This window comes from Struthio camelus, chromosome 18 (genome assembly GCF_040807025.1).
Source record: "Struthio camelus isolate bStrCam1 chromosome 18, bStrCam1.hap1, whole genome shotgun sequence".
NCBI classification, from domain to species: domain Eukaryota; kingdom Metazoa; phylum Chordata; class Aves; order Struthioniformes; family Struthionidae; genus Struthio; species Struthio camelus.
In genome coordinates this window covers 3804016-3817808 of record NC_090959.1, presented here as the reverse complement: position 1 = coordinate 3817808, position 13793 = coordinate 3804016, and the positions used below count along the sequence as shown (strand labels likewise).

Here is a 13793-nt window from a genome sequence, read left to right as displayed (position 1 = left end):
AACGTAGTTGGCATTAAATGTATGCAGTAACAAAGTCTGTTGGATTCCTCTCGTGTTTACCTGGAGTTCATCCTCTATCTGGATCAAATGTTGCTTCGCTGAGCGTTGCAATCCTGTGAGCAGTACGTGCACAGAAAACGGACACTGAACTGCCCACAACGGTTTCAGAAAGCAGACGTTTAAGCAAAGGCACGTGGAAATCCACCTTACGCGATGACTCAACTCCTTTTTTTAAAGCTTAGTCTTATTGAACGTAGCCATTTCCAACTGCTTTATAATGATCAAAAGCAGTGACTGTCCACATTTAAGAACAGAGTTCAAATTAATGGCGCTGAAAAAGCAGTCTGTTGTTCACATAGAAAAGATATTACAGAAAGTAGAATAATGACCTGATAAAGTTTTTTTCATTTATTTCCAAGACACTTTGAAAAACAAGATTTGCCATAGCAGATCAGGTCACCGGCCCCTCAAATCTGGAATCCTGTTCTTAGCAGGGGCTACTTTCCGATGGCTCAAAGAAAACAGAATTTCTCTAACGAACATTGCCATTTTTTCATTACTATAGAGTTGGTAGGGAAGGTGAGGGTGGAGAGTAAACATGGGATCAGACATCTTCTGAGATCAGAAATAATCCTTTTGGATCATAGAGATACTGTTATTTTCTGTTTTAGTGGATATTTACAGCTCTGCAACCTAGTTCTTTTTAATGCTAGTATCTCTTCTCAGTCCAGCAATAAGTTCTAAAGGTTGGCTACAGAAAGACATTTTACCATAGCTTGATTCAACTTCTAGACCTACCAATGAACGTAAGAGTTGGCCAATAAGTAGGCAATGCAAAGGTGCCATCAAAGGTCTAAACCAGACAAGGAACAGAGAACTTGCAGCTTACGACATACAAAAAACCCAACATCCCATGAGGACTAGTACCACCATTAGCAACCTCATAGAAGAAGGAATTAATGTAGTGGTGAAACTGAAGTTGTACATTTTTCATACAGTTCTGATTTTTTTTTTTTAACTTCAAGTAGCTGTGACATATCTGCACAGCTCTATTAAAACTGCCCAGAAAGGTGTCACATTTAAATCTATGCTACTTGCTAGCATGCTTTTAAGTGATACCATGTGATTAACCAACCTGAAACCAACCTCTTCTGCTACAGAAGAGGCACTTCCTATTGCTCATATTTACTTTGCATAGAAAAGCAAACTCTGAATTTGATTCCTACTAATGAAACTGGGTTTATTGAGCTTCACTATGTGAACTTGTGGAAAGTGAGTAGTGTAAAGATCTGTGTGAACAAGGGGATAGTCCGGAGCAATGAAGACTTATCCTTGGTGGAGGAGGATCAGGTTAGGGAACATATAAACAAACTCGACATCCACAAGCCCATAAACCCTGATGGGATGCACCCACAAGTGCTGAGGGAGCCTGGCTGATGTCATTGTGAGGCTGCTCTCAATTACCTTTAAAGGTCATGGTAGGCCTAGAAGAAAGCAGATGTCACTCCTATCTTCAAGGACAGCAGAAGAGAGGATCCAGGAACTACAGGTTGGTCAGCCACACCTTAATCCCTGGGAAGGCTGGGGAGTAAACCCTCCTGGAAGCCACTTACAAACGTGTTGAAGACAAAAAGGTGATTGGGAGCAGTCAGCATCGATTTACAAAGGGGAAATCATGCCTGACCAACCCGAGAGTCTTCTACAATGAGACAACTGGCTTGGTGGACAAGGGGAGAGACATGGATATGTCGTTTATCTCAACTTTAATAAGGCTTTTGACGCTGTCTCCCGTAACGTCCTCACAGCCAAACTGATGAAGTACAGAGCAGATAAATGGACTGCAAGAGGCATTGAGAACTGGCTGAACTGTTGGGCTCAGAGGGTGGCCTCCAGCAGCACAAAGTCCAGCTGGAGGCCAGTCATGGGTGGTGTACCTCCAGGGTCAATACAGGGGTCAGTACTGTTTAACATCATTAATGGCTTGGATGATGGGACAGAGTGACGCTAATCAAGCTTGCAGATGATTCAAAGCTAGGCAGATTGGTTCACACAGCAGAGGGCTGTGCTGCCATTCTGTGGTAGCTCCACATATAGGCAGAGAGGAAACTCGTGAAGTTCAGTAAATGGAAGTGCAGAATCCTTCACCTGGAGAAGAACAACATCATGCACCAGTACAGGCTAGAGGATGACTGGCTGGAAAGCAGCTCTGTAGAAAAGGGCCTGGCAGTCATGGTGGACAAGTTGACCATGAGCCAGCAACATTCCTTTCACAGCAAAGAAGGCCAGCACCAACCTGGGCTACATTAGGAAAAGCTATGTCAGTAAGTCAAAAGAGGTGATCCTCCCCCTCAACTCAGCCCTGGTGAGGCCACATCTGGAGTACTGTGTCCAGTTCTGGGCTCTGCAGTACAAGAGAGACATGGAGCTTCTGGAGCAAGTCCAACAACAGGCCATAGAGATGATTAAGGGAGTAGAGCTGTCCCTATGCGTAGAGACTGAGAGACTTGTACTGTTTAGCTGGCATTGTTAGAGAAGCCTCAGGGGGATCTTATCAATGTGTATAAATAATTCATAGCAGGGAGCAAAGACGACTAAGCCAGAATCTTCTCAGTTCCTGGTGACAGGACAAGAGGCAATGAGAGTTGAGACACAGTTGCATCTGGTCATATTAAGTCACATTATGGCATGCGGGAGAACTAGGACATAGAGAATCCCAGATCCACTTTTTTCTTTCTTCCCCCCCCCCCCCCACCTCTCTTTAAGTACTATGCAACTTGTACTCTCAGTAGTTTCACATCACAAAAAAAATCAGCAACATGCCAGACCTGTTTTGGTAAGCATTAATAGAAATAGCAGCTGCAAAAGTCCCTTCTACAGTACAAGTCATTCTATTTCAATCACAATGATACAATGAAGGATCATGAAAATGTTTCCATTAGGAATCTGGGATTTTGTCCTAGACAATCTCTAAGTAAAAACTGTAATATATTTTTTCCGACTTCCTGTCATCCCCTCATTCCTGAACAGGAAAGAAAAAACAAACTTGCATCACAATCACATCTCATCTTTGTTATCTCTGCAGTAGCGATAAAAGAAAACGCTAAAGCTATGGCTCTTATACAATCTTTCTCCAGACCATTTCCCTCTCTCCAAACAGCCAGCCACCTAGAATGGCCTCCTTACTTCTGGTGCATCTCCTGCAGAGTCAGAAGACTGTTGTTCACAGCCCAGCAACCTCACTAGCTTCCTGGGGTAGTATCCCCGTGATCTTTTAGCACTAGATTCAGGATTTATTCTAGCTGGAGATTTTAACAGTCACAAAGGCAGCCACGCACAGAGCCTGATGTCTAACAAATTTCCATAGTGTAAACAATGGCAGAAGAGTTCTCAGGAAAGAAACATTCCCGAAGGAACTTTGCTAGAAGGACGACTTCACGCAGCCTCAGCTTTGCCCCCACAGAGCAGACAGACAACATCGGATAGGTACATGTATGCTTCATAACGCAGAAGGAATAATGACAAGACAACCAGCTCTTTAAGTAGTTTTATAAAAGTATTTGACTTACTGAGATACTGTTACAGTTACCTGAGTATTTGAAATTACAATGCAAGGAAATTTCAACAACAAATTTCAGTACAGTATTTTACAATCCAGTGCTGCTGATCCCAGTTTATGTACTAGTTCACTAGAGCACATATACACAAAAACAATGATTCTGAAAGAAAATTAAAAGACACCACAAAAAAGGGGGCTGGAGATACCAATATAACAGAGTCAAGATTACAAATCCAGCGCAGCATGTAATGAAAACACAACCCCCCCCCCCCCCAAAAAAAAAAATCAGGATTTTTTTTTTTTGCTTTCATGTTTCACAGATAATAGGAAAAAAAAAAATCAAGCTTTAACACAAGCAACTGGATTAAAAAAAATAAAATTCCATACTAAATCAGATGAAGACATGACGCATTTACTGCGCACTTCATTAATATATTAATGTGTCCTGAACTACCCAGGACAGTAAGGCTTTGTTAAATCTTAGATCAGTGGCTCAGCGGTTCATTAATTCTCATGTCCTTTTCATAAGGCAAAATTCTAAATAAAAGTTATTCTGCTACTTGTAAATTTGGATCAATTGACAGTTGCACATGAATATACACTTGTTACACCCCATGAATTTATGGGGCTTAGGCTGCTAAGTCAGCTGAAGCAGTGGGAGATGTCTTCATTACTCTGTGCTGAAAGTCTAGCTTGTAGTCCAATTCATAGCAACTTATTATCTGGTATGCTATGCACTGTGGGCTTACCCGTGTGATGTTTTCACCAGACCCCCATAAAGAACAGAAGAGTAAATCAGTGGCTCATATTAATTCCTTTTTATTTCTACACAACATGCTGTAGAAAATTAACAGATTTGTTAGCATTTACAATGCTTACAAAGTGAAATGTGCAAGTAATCTTTAATTCTGACTTCAGAAATATCGCTAATTTAACAGAGTAAACTTAAATTCTTATATTTTGGGCAAATCCAATGTTCTAAAGATTATTTTTTTCAAGTGAATTTTTTATTTGCAATATTTGAAAATTATTTCTGGTGCTTGGGATATCCAGCCCCCTTTCCCCCATCCTAATACAGCAGAAAAGACATATAAACATGCTATTTAAATTAAAGAAAGAAAGAAAAAAATGGAATAAGTGGAATCCCAGACTGCAAAAATATATACAAGCATTTACCTTTTTCCTGAACTAAACATTTCAACCATAAAAATATTAAACAGCCATACCCTATAGAACTAGGGCTAAGGCTATTTCAATTATAACTATTCTTTATTTTAAAAATATAGGGCTGAAAGCCTTTTGGGTGATATTTATACATTAACAGTATTTCTAGGTTCCCTACATGAATCATAAAGCATTATGCAGAACACAAACTATTTTTCATAGCTTTATCTTGCATTATCTTGCTTAATTTAATCTCTCTTGTAAATATGTTAGATAACTAGATTTCATTGTAAGAATTAACATCAACAGAAAATATTTATAAGGCTTTTTCTCCTCATGAACTGTGTACTGTAATATAGCCAGCAAATATTTTGAAGCTGGCAGATCTTCCTCCTCGTAAAACCATGAAGTCAGGTTAGTTCTCACCACCAGCGAGAAGTTAAAACAAGTCATTTCTATGCCATCAGAAATTCTTTACGTTTTTCTTAAATATGCATGGCAAGAGTCGTACACTGTAGGGTCTAACCATTCTGCCTTCCAGTAGGCATGCATCACTTTATTTGACCTGAAAAATTCTCTTGAAGTCAGTTATAGAACTGTAGTGTCTTGGTTCTTCTTAGCCCTGAATCAGTTTTTCCATCTTACAGTTAAGACTGAAAGAATAGTAGGAAAGAAATATTCTTTTCAAGACTAGAATTCAGTTTTACAGTTTTCCATAGTCCTGTTGCAGCTCTACATCTAGAAGGCTCTTAAACTGCTCCTATCCCAACGCTTTGAGCTGCAGTTATGCTTTAACATGTGCTACATGCTGTTTCAAGTGTCACATCTCTTACTATGGCTAACAGCCCATCTCATCGAAGTTTGCTTTCCTCCCTTCAGATAAGAAAAGAGCTGACCATACCCAAAAAGTGCATTCAGTCTAAAAAAGCAGTAAAATGTAAAATGCCATTGTAAACCAGAAGAGAATTGAACATTAACAGAGCCTAAAAGGAAGTAAAAGATGTTATTGATCCAATAAGAACTCACTACAGAAGTTACGAGCTACAAGCAGCTGAGGGAAGAATTAATTTAGAAGCCTCCCCTAAATTCTTTAGTTCTAATCTTTATAGAATTATTTACTGATGCTCCAACATTTCAAAAATCTGTAATCCATGTCTGAACTTTATAGCTCTATTAGCCTTAGCCAATATCACACATCAGTTCATCACAAAAAAAGAGATAAGTATTATCATTTTAAATCCAGTTGTTTTATACCTCTTCCTGAGAGCCCAGTAAAAGATTCAGAGAAAACTGACTGCAACATGTATGAATAACACTGAGTATAATTCCCATTAACACTTTTGACAAGAAACATCAGTCTGCGAACATGAATCTAAATGGCATCAGTGCAATCCCAGGTGGTCTTGACTTTTGCAAAATGAGTGAAGTACCACAGTGTATCATTGTAAAAGTTAAAATGTGTTACGCAGAAAAATACCAGAATTCTTCTGAGGGCACATGAAAGTGTTCCAACAACTTTGGGCAGCTGTTTATTTTGCCAAAAAAAGATGGATTTAGGGGAAAAAAGAAAAAAGCAAAGCTATGCCCTGGCTTTATGCCACATTTCTACATCCCCTTAACAGCAGCTTGAATCCAGCTGGCATGTGAGCAGACTCCAGGTGGGCAAAAAAACAGTCTGGCCACATTTGAGTTAGAAAAAAAGAGCATAAGCAATGAATTTGCTCATAGTACCCAGAGGATGGTTACAAGCCGGCTCCAATAACACTGCTGTAAAGAGGCTTATGAGGATGCTGCAGCACTGCAGCTACCAATGAACTTCCCAGTGCATCAGTAGCAAAAAATGCTACTAAAAAGGAAAGACAAAGCTATTCTTACAAATCTGTCAGTCATTAAGGACGCATTCTAATTAATGAACAGTGAAACACAGCAGAGCCCAAAGCTGTTTTAAATATCTACTTAGTTCATAATTCATCTGATTGCTCATTTGATTTCTGAAAGTGCTCAGTAGAAATCCAGAGTTAACGTGGGTAAAACCTCAGGATAACATCCATTGACTTACACGCTAGTATTTGTTAAATAGATCCAAGTCAAGTCTACTTTACAATGAAGTGTGCAATAAGCAGAAGAAGTGAAGAACATACATCATGTGTCGAGGTCACATTCTTCAAGGTGCAAATTATAGCTAGTTATTCTTGCCCAAATCCTTCTGTTTCTTCAATTGCAAATAACAACTTTTCCTTCAACTGCTCATAATTCTTATAGGGTGGAAGGTCTAAGCGATTGAAACTGAAAGTAAAAAATAAGTATTGAAAAAGAATTTAAACATCACAAAAATAAATCTGCTACGAGTATGGGTGATTAAACCTTTTGCTATGTAAAATTGATACAACAGTTAATTCACAGCTATTTTACAGTTGGAAGGGGAAAAGAAAGTCCAGGAAAATCCTGGATTTACACCCTGCTAAAAGCTGACCACAGACTTGAAATCGTCTATTTCTGAGAGCAAAAGTTAAGAGTACAAATTCTTGAAAAGAGGTAGTTTTCCAGAAATACAGTGTATTTGGCAATAAGCCTCCCTACATTTTTCTGGTTGGTTAACTAGAGACATTACTCACATTTGAAACGTTAAACTTGTTTCTTTTTACTTAGTATTAACATTAACTGAAGAAAGCGTTAAGTTACCTTTTCTCTAGGGAAGAGGGAGTGTGAACGGAGCTATTCATTTCATTATCAAGGTGGAGCGTGGTGATAACAAAAGATCAGTCCCATCGTCTTTAGAAAGTACTGTTTATTACTTTAAATTTTCAGTAATACACAAATCCACAAATTTCAATAATGGAATCTACTCCACGCCACAGAACAGTTTCCGAAGCTCAACTTTTATTCAGTGATAAAATTGTTTAGCGGAGCTTGGTGTTTGTTTTCACACAATCGCAGCCATTTAAGTGGATTACCCATTGACTAACAATCTGAGTAGGCTGTTGTCAGCAAAAATAGAACCATAGTAATACTCTGATTTATTATGTACTCACCAGGTATGACTTCTAGGTAACCAATTTTCCTTTCCAACTTTTTCAATACAAAATTTTTGGGGTCCATTGCTCCCTGTAATAATTCAAGTCAATAAGACATGGGTCTAGCTAGCTTAGTATCGGCAGTTAATATATGACAGCGGAAATATGAAAGACTTAAAAAACAAGACTAGATTATCATTAATCACACAAAACAAAAAAAATCTGTCTTTCATTACACAACTCTATCCAAATCAAAGTATTCATGTGGTGAAACACAAACTTAAAGAAGTGATTTTGAAAGAAACCCAAAAGTATAACGGGTAATAACAAGCCCTCCTCCACCCTTTCTATCATAGCTGAAGTATACGGAGGACACAACATTCAATACAAAATTCATAAAAATGTCCATAAACCAACCAAACCAAAAAGCTATCCATTAGAGGGACTATTATGCATACCCATGAGGTCAGCAAATCCTCCCACTGGTAATCTGCACGTTCCAGTAACAAACTGCAGGAGTCTCATTCTCTTCTCATTATCTATTTCTTTCACAAACTGAAAAATAATAATTGAAATAAACACTTGGGTGGTACACATTTGATATTTGCATTTTCACCTCATCATCCATAGATTAACAAATTACACAATTGTTAAGAGTAGCTGGATTAGCGGTAACACGCTACCGATCTGTTCAGCAATTCTGGCTATTGCTCACTCAGTTGTAGCTATGCTCTGTAACTTCTGTTGTTCTGAGAATAAAACAAAGTCTACAAACCTGCCAGAACCATATTATCTGTCTGTTGGTCCTGGTATAATGCCGGTAGATAGTATGTCTTTGCCAGTCGTTCAAATCAATTTCTTGCATTCCACATAAAAGCACCTTTGGGGAAGAAACAAGGAAATAAACATGCAAGTACAAGCTATCACACTGTTTCTACGGCTGCCCACATAGCAACAAAGAACATCAATTGTACCACACTTGGAAGTATCCGCAAAGATTGTACGCTCAATTTTAACCTTAAACTTTATCCAAAACTTCCACAACAAAGAATAATCATTGCTTAAGAAATGTATTTTGAGAGACCACAAAACAGCAAGAGTCCCATTCATGAAAAGGGGAATAATTGTTTGCATTTGGACATTCAAATCCAGAACATATACTTTATCATTGCCCAACCATATAATTCTATGCTGAGTATAAGTTGTTTGGTATTCATCTTTTTAAATTAAAGAGATGCTTCAAAAGTATAATTTTGTGAGATGAAAACCAACTAGAGCCTGGTCCACTCTATATTTAGTAATTCATTGCATATCTGGTTTTATCTCCCATTCTGTCAAGTTACTCATTCCTTAATCATGGGTAAATCAAAGTGAAGATTTCAAGAGCAATTCAACAAAAATTTTGGGTTGGCAGAACCTTATCCTTTAGAAATGCTAGCTGGCAAAGAGGAAAGCAAAGGGAAACACATTGATCAAATACTACTCAGTGAAGTTTTCTCCTTATCCCCTATAAAACAGAGCTGTCAGCCTTAGTGAACTCTGTTCTTCAAACAATGTCTGAAACTTAAGGGTTACGTGCAACTAACTGGATCTAATGACAGCCAAGTAATCCTTTACCTCCAGTTCCTTAGCATCAAAATACTGTAAGTACTGTTGTGGCAGAATTTCATTGAAGCCCTCGAAGAAAGCCTGTGTCTGCTCCTCAACACCTCGGGAAAGCCTCCATTCTGCTACTAGCCTGCAAAAGAAGATACAGAAAGATAATTTAAACTGGTCCATGCTGCCCAAAGTCCACATCTTTTGTTAGCCTATTTTGAGATGAACTGTAAGCTATGTTAAAAATACTATGGAAAGTCTGGAAAGTTCTGGGGACAGACCATCATATAATTTTATTCATAACCTTTACTTTGTGCAAATAGGTTTTTAAATGCAAGTAAAAACCCTATGATTCCAACCATTCTGCTATGGAAGTATTTTAGGCTCAAAGAGGAGGCAGCATCTATTCACTGATTATATTAATGAGAGCACAGCAGTCCCTAGATATTTGAGAAAAGAAAAAAAAAATGCAGAGCTATCTTTGTCTAATATTCTCCCCAGAAATCTCAATCATTATCCATGGAAAGGTAAAAAAAAAAAACTAGGTCAAGTTGTACTGGTGAAGATAAGTAGGACTGCTAGCTTACCAAGAAACGACTATGTCCATTTGGAAAGTTCCATATTTGTTTCTGTTAATCATGAAACTTTGCTCTGTGGCAGAAACTCCACTCTCCATTAATAAAAGGGTGAAAAGCAGGCAGGAGACCCGAAGAACCTGAACCCAGGGAGAAGCAGATATTATGCTGAATTCAAGCCTAACCTGTCAGGAGAATTGGAGTCTAAAGGAGAGATGGCTAATTTTTGATTTCAATCCTAGAAACTTTGGGGACTTAAAGCAGGACCCAGAGTAAGACACCGAAGAGTAGGAGTGAAGCTGGAATCCGAGCTCTCCCTGGGTTCCTGGAAACTAGGAGAGAATGGTTTTCTGTAGATCCTCCCCATTTTCAACCCCAGTATTAATACTTTGCAAAATTACAAAATGCCAGAACGCTTCTTCTGCAAATGTTACCGTTTCTGTGAAGCACTGAAATGTTTTCACAGATTACTCACGCAACAAAAACAAAATCCACTCCCTTCTCCCTTACACCTCCCCCCTGGAAATGCAGACTTCACAAAAATCATCATAACAGAGAGAGGAGAACTCCACTGAAATTCAGTTCATTTGGTGCCTGCAATATGCGATTTTCTTTGTTAAGCAGATTCTTCATCTAAGCTTATACGTTAAGGATCACACCTTAAAGTGGAGTTTACACACTGCTGCACGTTAAGGAAGGAAGGGAGATACCAAGATAAACCAGCTTATTGTTCATGCTGTTATTCTTTAATCATTCTTAGTGAAAGATCCTTCCCTCCTAATCTATTGCTTTAAAACATTCCCATACCGCAATGGTAATACTTAGTTTAGGACAATACAAGTTATTCCATCTTTCATAACACTGTGTTGTTAAAAATGCCAAGATCTAACTGTTCTATAAGGCTAGTTCAAATAAAACCAGTAGTGATGCTAAATACCTTTAAAAACTATGAATTATCAAGAAAGCATCCAAAAATGTTCATTTTAAAACAAAAATGGCTCACTAGAATATGAGTAGGCTTTGAAGCAGCATAATTCACATAACACATGCATGCAGTGATTTGCCAAAATACCCGACATTCATATTTCTCATTGTGATATTCTGCTAACTTAAAAAATTCTAGGAAAAAAAAAGCAAATCATCTGCTAAATTCAGTATTAGGGAAAAGTGGGTTTTTATTTCCATCAATTTTTTTCTTTCAGAAATGATATCCCAACAATTGCTATTTGTTGCCAATATCAGCAATTACTCATAGGCAAGTTTTCAACAGTGCTTCAAATTATTACATAGCTGGACAATCTTTTCTTGCTAGAACTAAAGAAAGAAAACGGACATAAAAGTGTATTTTAAAATCTTCATTTGTTCTTACCTAATATATTCTTCTTTATTTTCTTCTGTGACTAGAATGTTGCTACCATTTGGTTTCAAATCATGGCTTTTGATTTCACCTAGAATTTCTTTATCAACTGAGAAAAACATTTCCAAGCCACATTCTTCAATATTGTTCTCTCTGCAAGAAAAAAATGAATATCGTAAATAACGGGATAAAGAGACCTTGTACTCAGTATAGGAGATGTGTATACTGAACTTTTAAGAAAAAAAGGTTTAGAGCTCACAAATCAAGTTAAGGAAACATTACTTACATAATAATTGTGGTTTTGCAAGATATACTGACTTCTCTTCACTGATGCTATGTACATACATGAATTGCGCTCTTGACCAGCAATTTTGTATTAATAGTACCATCAAGTTAGTCAGTCACTAAGGCTCACATACTACCTTGCTGATTCTAATAGCTCAATGCAATAAAGAAACTTTCATCCAAAGTAATGATATTTTTGCATTTCTATGGCACAATTGCTTCTTCTAATTGGTAACAAAGACCTTGCTAAAACATAGATGTCCTTTTTTTCAGGTAACGTGAGACAAGAAGTAACTAAGAAAGACTTTGCATGTTTAATGAATTATCTTCAACTCCAGTATATTTAAGGGTCTATCTGGTGAGCATATCCTAAAACGTTCTAAGCTCCTAAGTTAACAAAAATATATGTATTGGCTCTCCTGCTAAAGAGGAATTCTCTTACTAGAAAATGTAATATAAAGAAGAAATGTTTGCTGATCTGTAACCAACAAACACTGCTCTAAAACTTCATTCTCTCTCTAGGGATTAATAACTGACAGAATAACAGGTGTAACAATGTAACGTGTATGTTGATGTATGCCTCTCTCACGAGAGGGATCGCGTGCATATGCAGTGGTTCTGATGAACATTTTCCTCAAGACAGACTGACAAAACAAGACGTTTTTCCTGAACCAAAATACAGAAATGCCAATCTTGATACATCACCACTGTGGTCTATCTAGCACTGTGACGTGATGGTGCTGCTGAACTTGATCTTCCCAAAATACATGCTATTTATTGCATGAAGTCTTAGATGAGGAGGAAAGGGTTCATATCAATGGTTGATTAAATACCTCAAATAAAATCACTCCTTCCCTTTAAAAGGAAAAAGACCTCCTTCATATTGCATCAGGATACAAAAATATCTGTATCCTGAGATCAGGTTTCCTTGTGAGAGGCACTTGAAAAAGGGCATGAATTACATAAGCCTTCTTCCACATTTTCTAATATTAATGATTTACTGAAAGTTTACCAGAAACAGTGGGAATGTGAAAAATAGCTACCCAGTAAGGGAAGCTACAAACAAGCAGATTCAAAACTACTGAAGAGTGTCTTGCTCTTCTGAGGATGAATAAAATTATGTCCTCTCTGCCAGATATGAATTATTCCTACAGATTTACAACTGTCTCCTTGGAGAATAACTCCATCTGCATTGCTAATAGGCAGGTTCAACCATGGTAAACCTGAAGTTTCGATTGCTGTACTTGGTGACCAACGCCTACCCCTCAGAGGCCTGAAGGCTGTTCTCCAGAATGCTCACATCCTTGGGTGTTTTCGTCCATGCAGTAAAACCTTCTTGGACTCCAACTTTGAAGAACTCTGCACCGCTACAGAAATTGCTGTTGATATACAGGCTGCTCTAGAGACAGCCTTAGTTCTTCCTACAGCCTTAAGCTTCCCCAGAGCTTTCTTCTGTTGCAATCACATAAAAAACCAAAACACTAAGCGCAGATCAATAAAAGCATATGTAGCCAACACAGCTCAGTCATTTGAAATCTTAATTTACAGACTGAAGATACAAGAACTGTTCTTGACAGTAAGTTCCAAGTTTTCTAGTTCCTTACTTTAAACCCAGGCCTCTCCTGTCCTTGACAAAACCTTTCACTAGAGCCTGCTGGTACCCAAGAACCCAGTCCTGAAAAAGTTTCACACCAACAGTCAACTGGATAGTACCTAGCAACACCACATACTTTGCAAAGTAAAGGAGAGGGAAAGAAGTAGTCTGTGACGAGCCCCCATTTACTGCCACGGCCAAACAGCCCGATACTGATTTCCAGAAGCCTCTGTGCTCCCTTCTGAGCTATCACACATAATGTATTGTCCAAAAGAACCAGGCGGATTAAATACGACACTCCAGCAGTACTGAAAGACCCTGCAAGTATCAGGTGTCATCATTGGAAGCCATTGCCATGAAATGCGTGAAGAGCAGTGTTGAACGCAAGTCTCCAGCTTATGTGCGTTAGTCACACAAACGCAAAGATGTGACTATCTCTAAGGATAACAGCTTAAAAATAATATCCTACTCTAGACTCTCCACAGATGATTAATGAATTGATACCGTTCATAAGGTAAACGACTATGTGTGTAGCTCATCACCAGTTAGTCACAAGAACATTCGCCTGTAATAGCTTCCCCCACGATTACAGATCAATTACTGTAAATTTCCTCTCTTTAGCTTTCTCAAAAACACTTTGCATTTTTCAGTG

At 38.2% G+C, this 13793-nt stretch overlaps 1 protein-coding gene across 3 annotated transcripts in view; it reads right to left on the bottom strand.

Moving 5' to 3' along the window:
- Window positions 1-3537: 3537 nt before the first annotated feature.
- The window catches only part of ITCH (itchy E3 ubiquitin protein ligase), a 66526-nt gene continuing 56270 nt past the window's right edge, over window positions 3538-13793 (bottom strand). For 2 of the 3 annotated variants that reach the window (XM_068912910.1, XM_068912911.1), the window contains 6 exons: window positions 11275-11415; window positions 9352-9472; window positions 8510-8614; window positions 8193-8289; window positions 7753-7825; window positions 3538-7006 (listed from right to left, as the gene is read on the bottom strand). In XM_068912910.1, the coding sequence (XP_068769011.1) occupies window positions 6907-7006; window positions 7753-7825; window positions 8193-8289; window positions 8510-8614; window positions 9352-9472; window positions 11275-11415 (637 nt within the window). In that variant the 3' untranslated portion in view covers window positions 3538-6906. Of the gene's footprint in view, window positions 7007-7752; window positions 7826-8192; window positions 8290-8509; window positions 8615-9351; window positions 9473-9917; window positions 10046-11274; window positions 11416-13793 lie in introns of those variants that run through there. The other variant, XR_011135379.1, reaches the window with a different exon arrangement.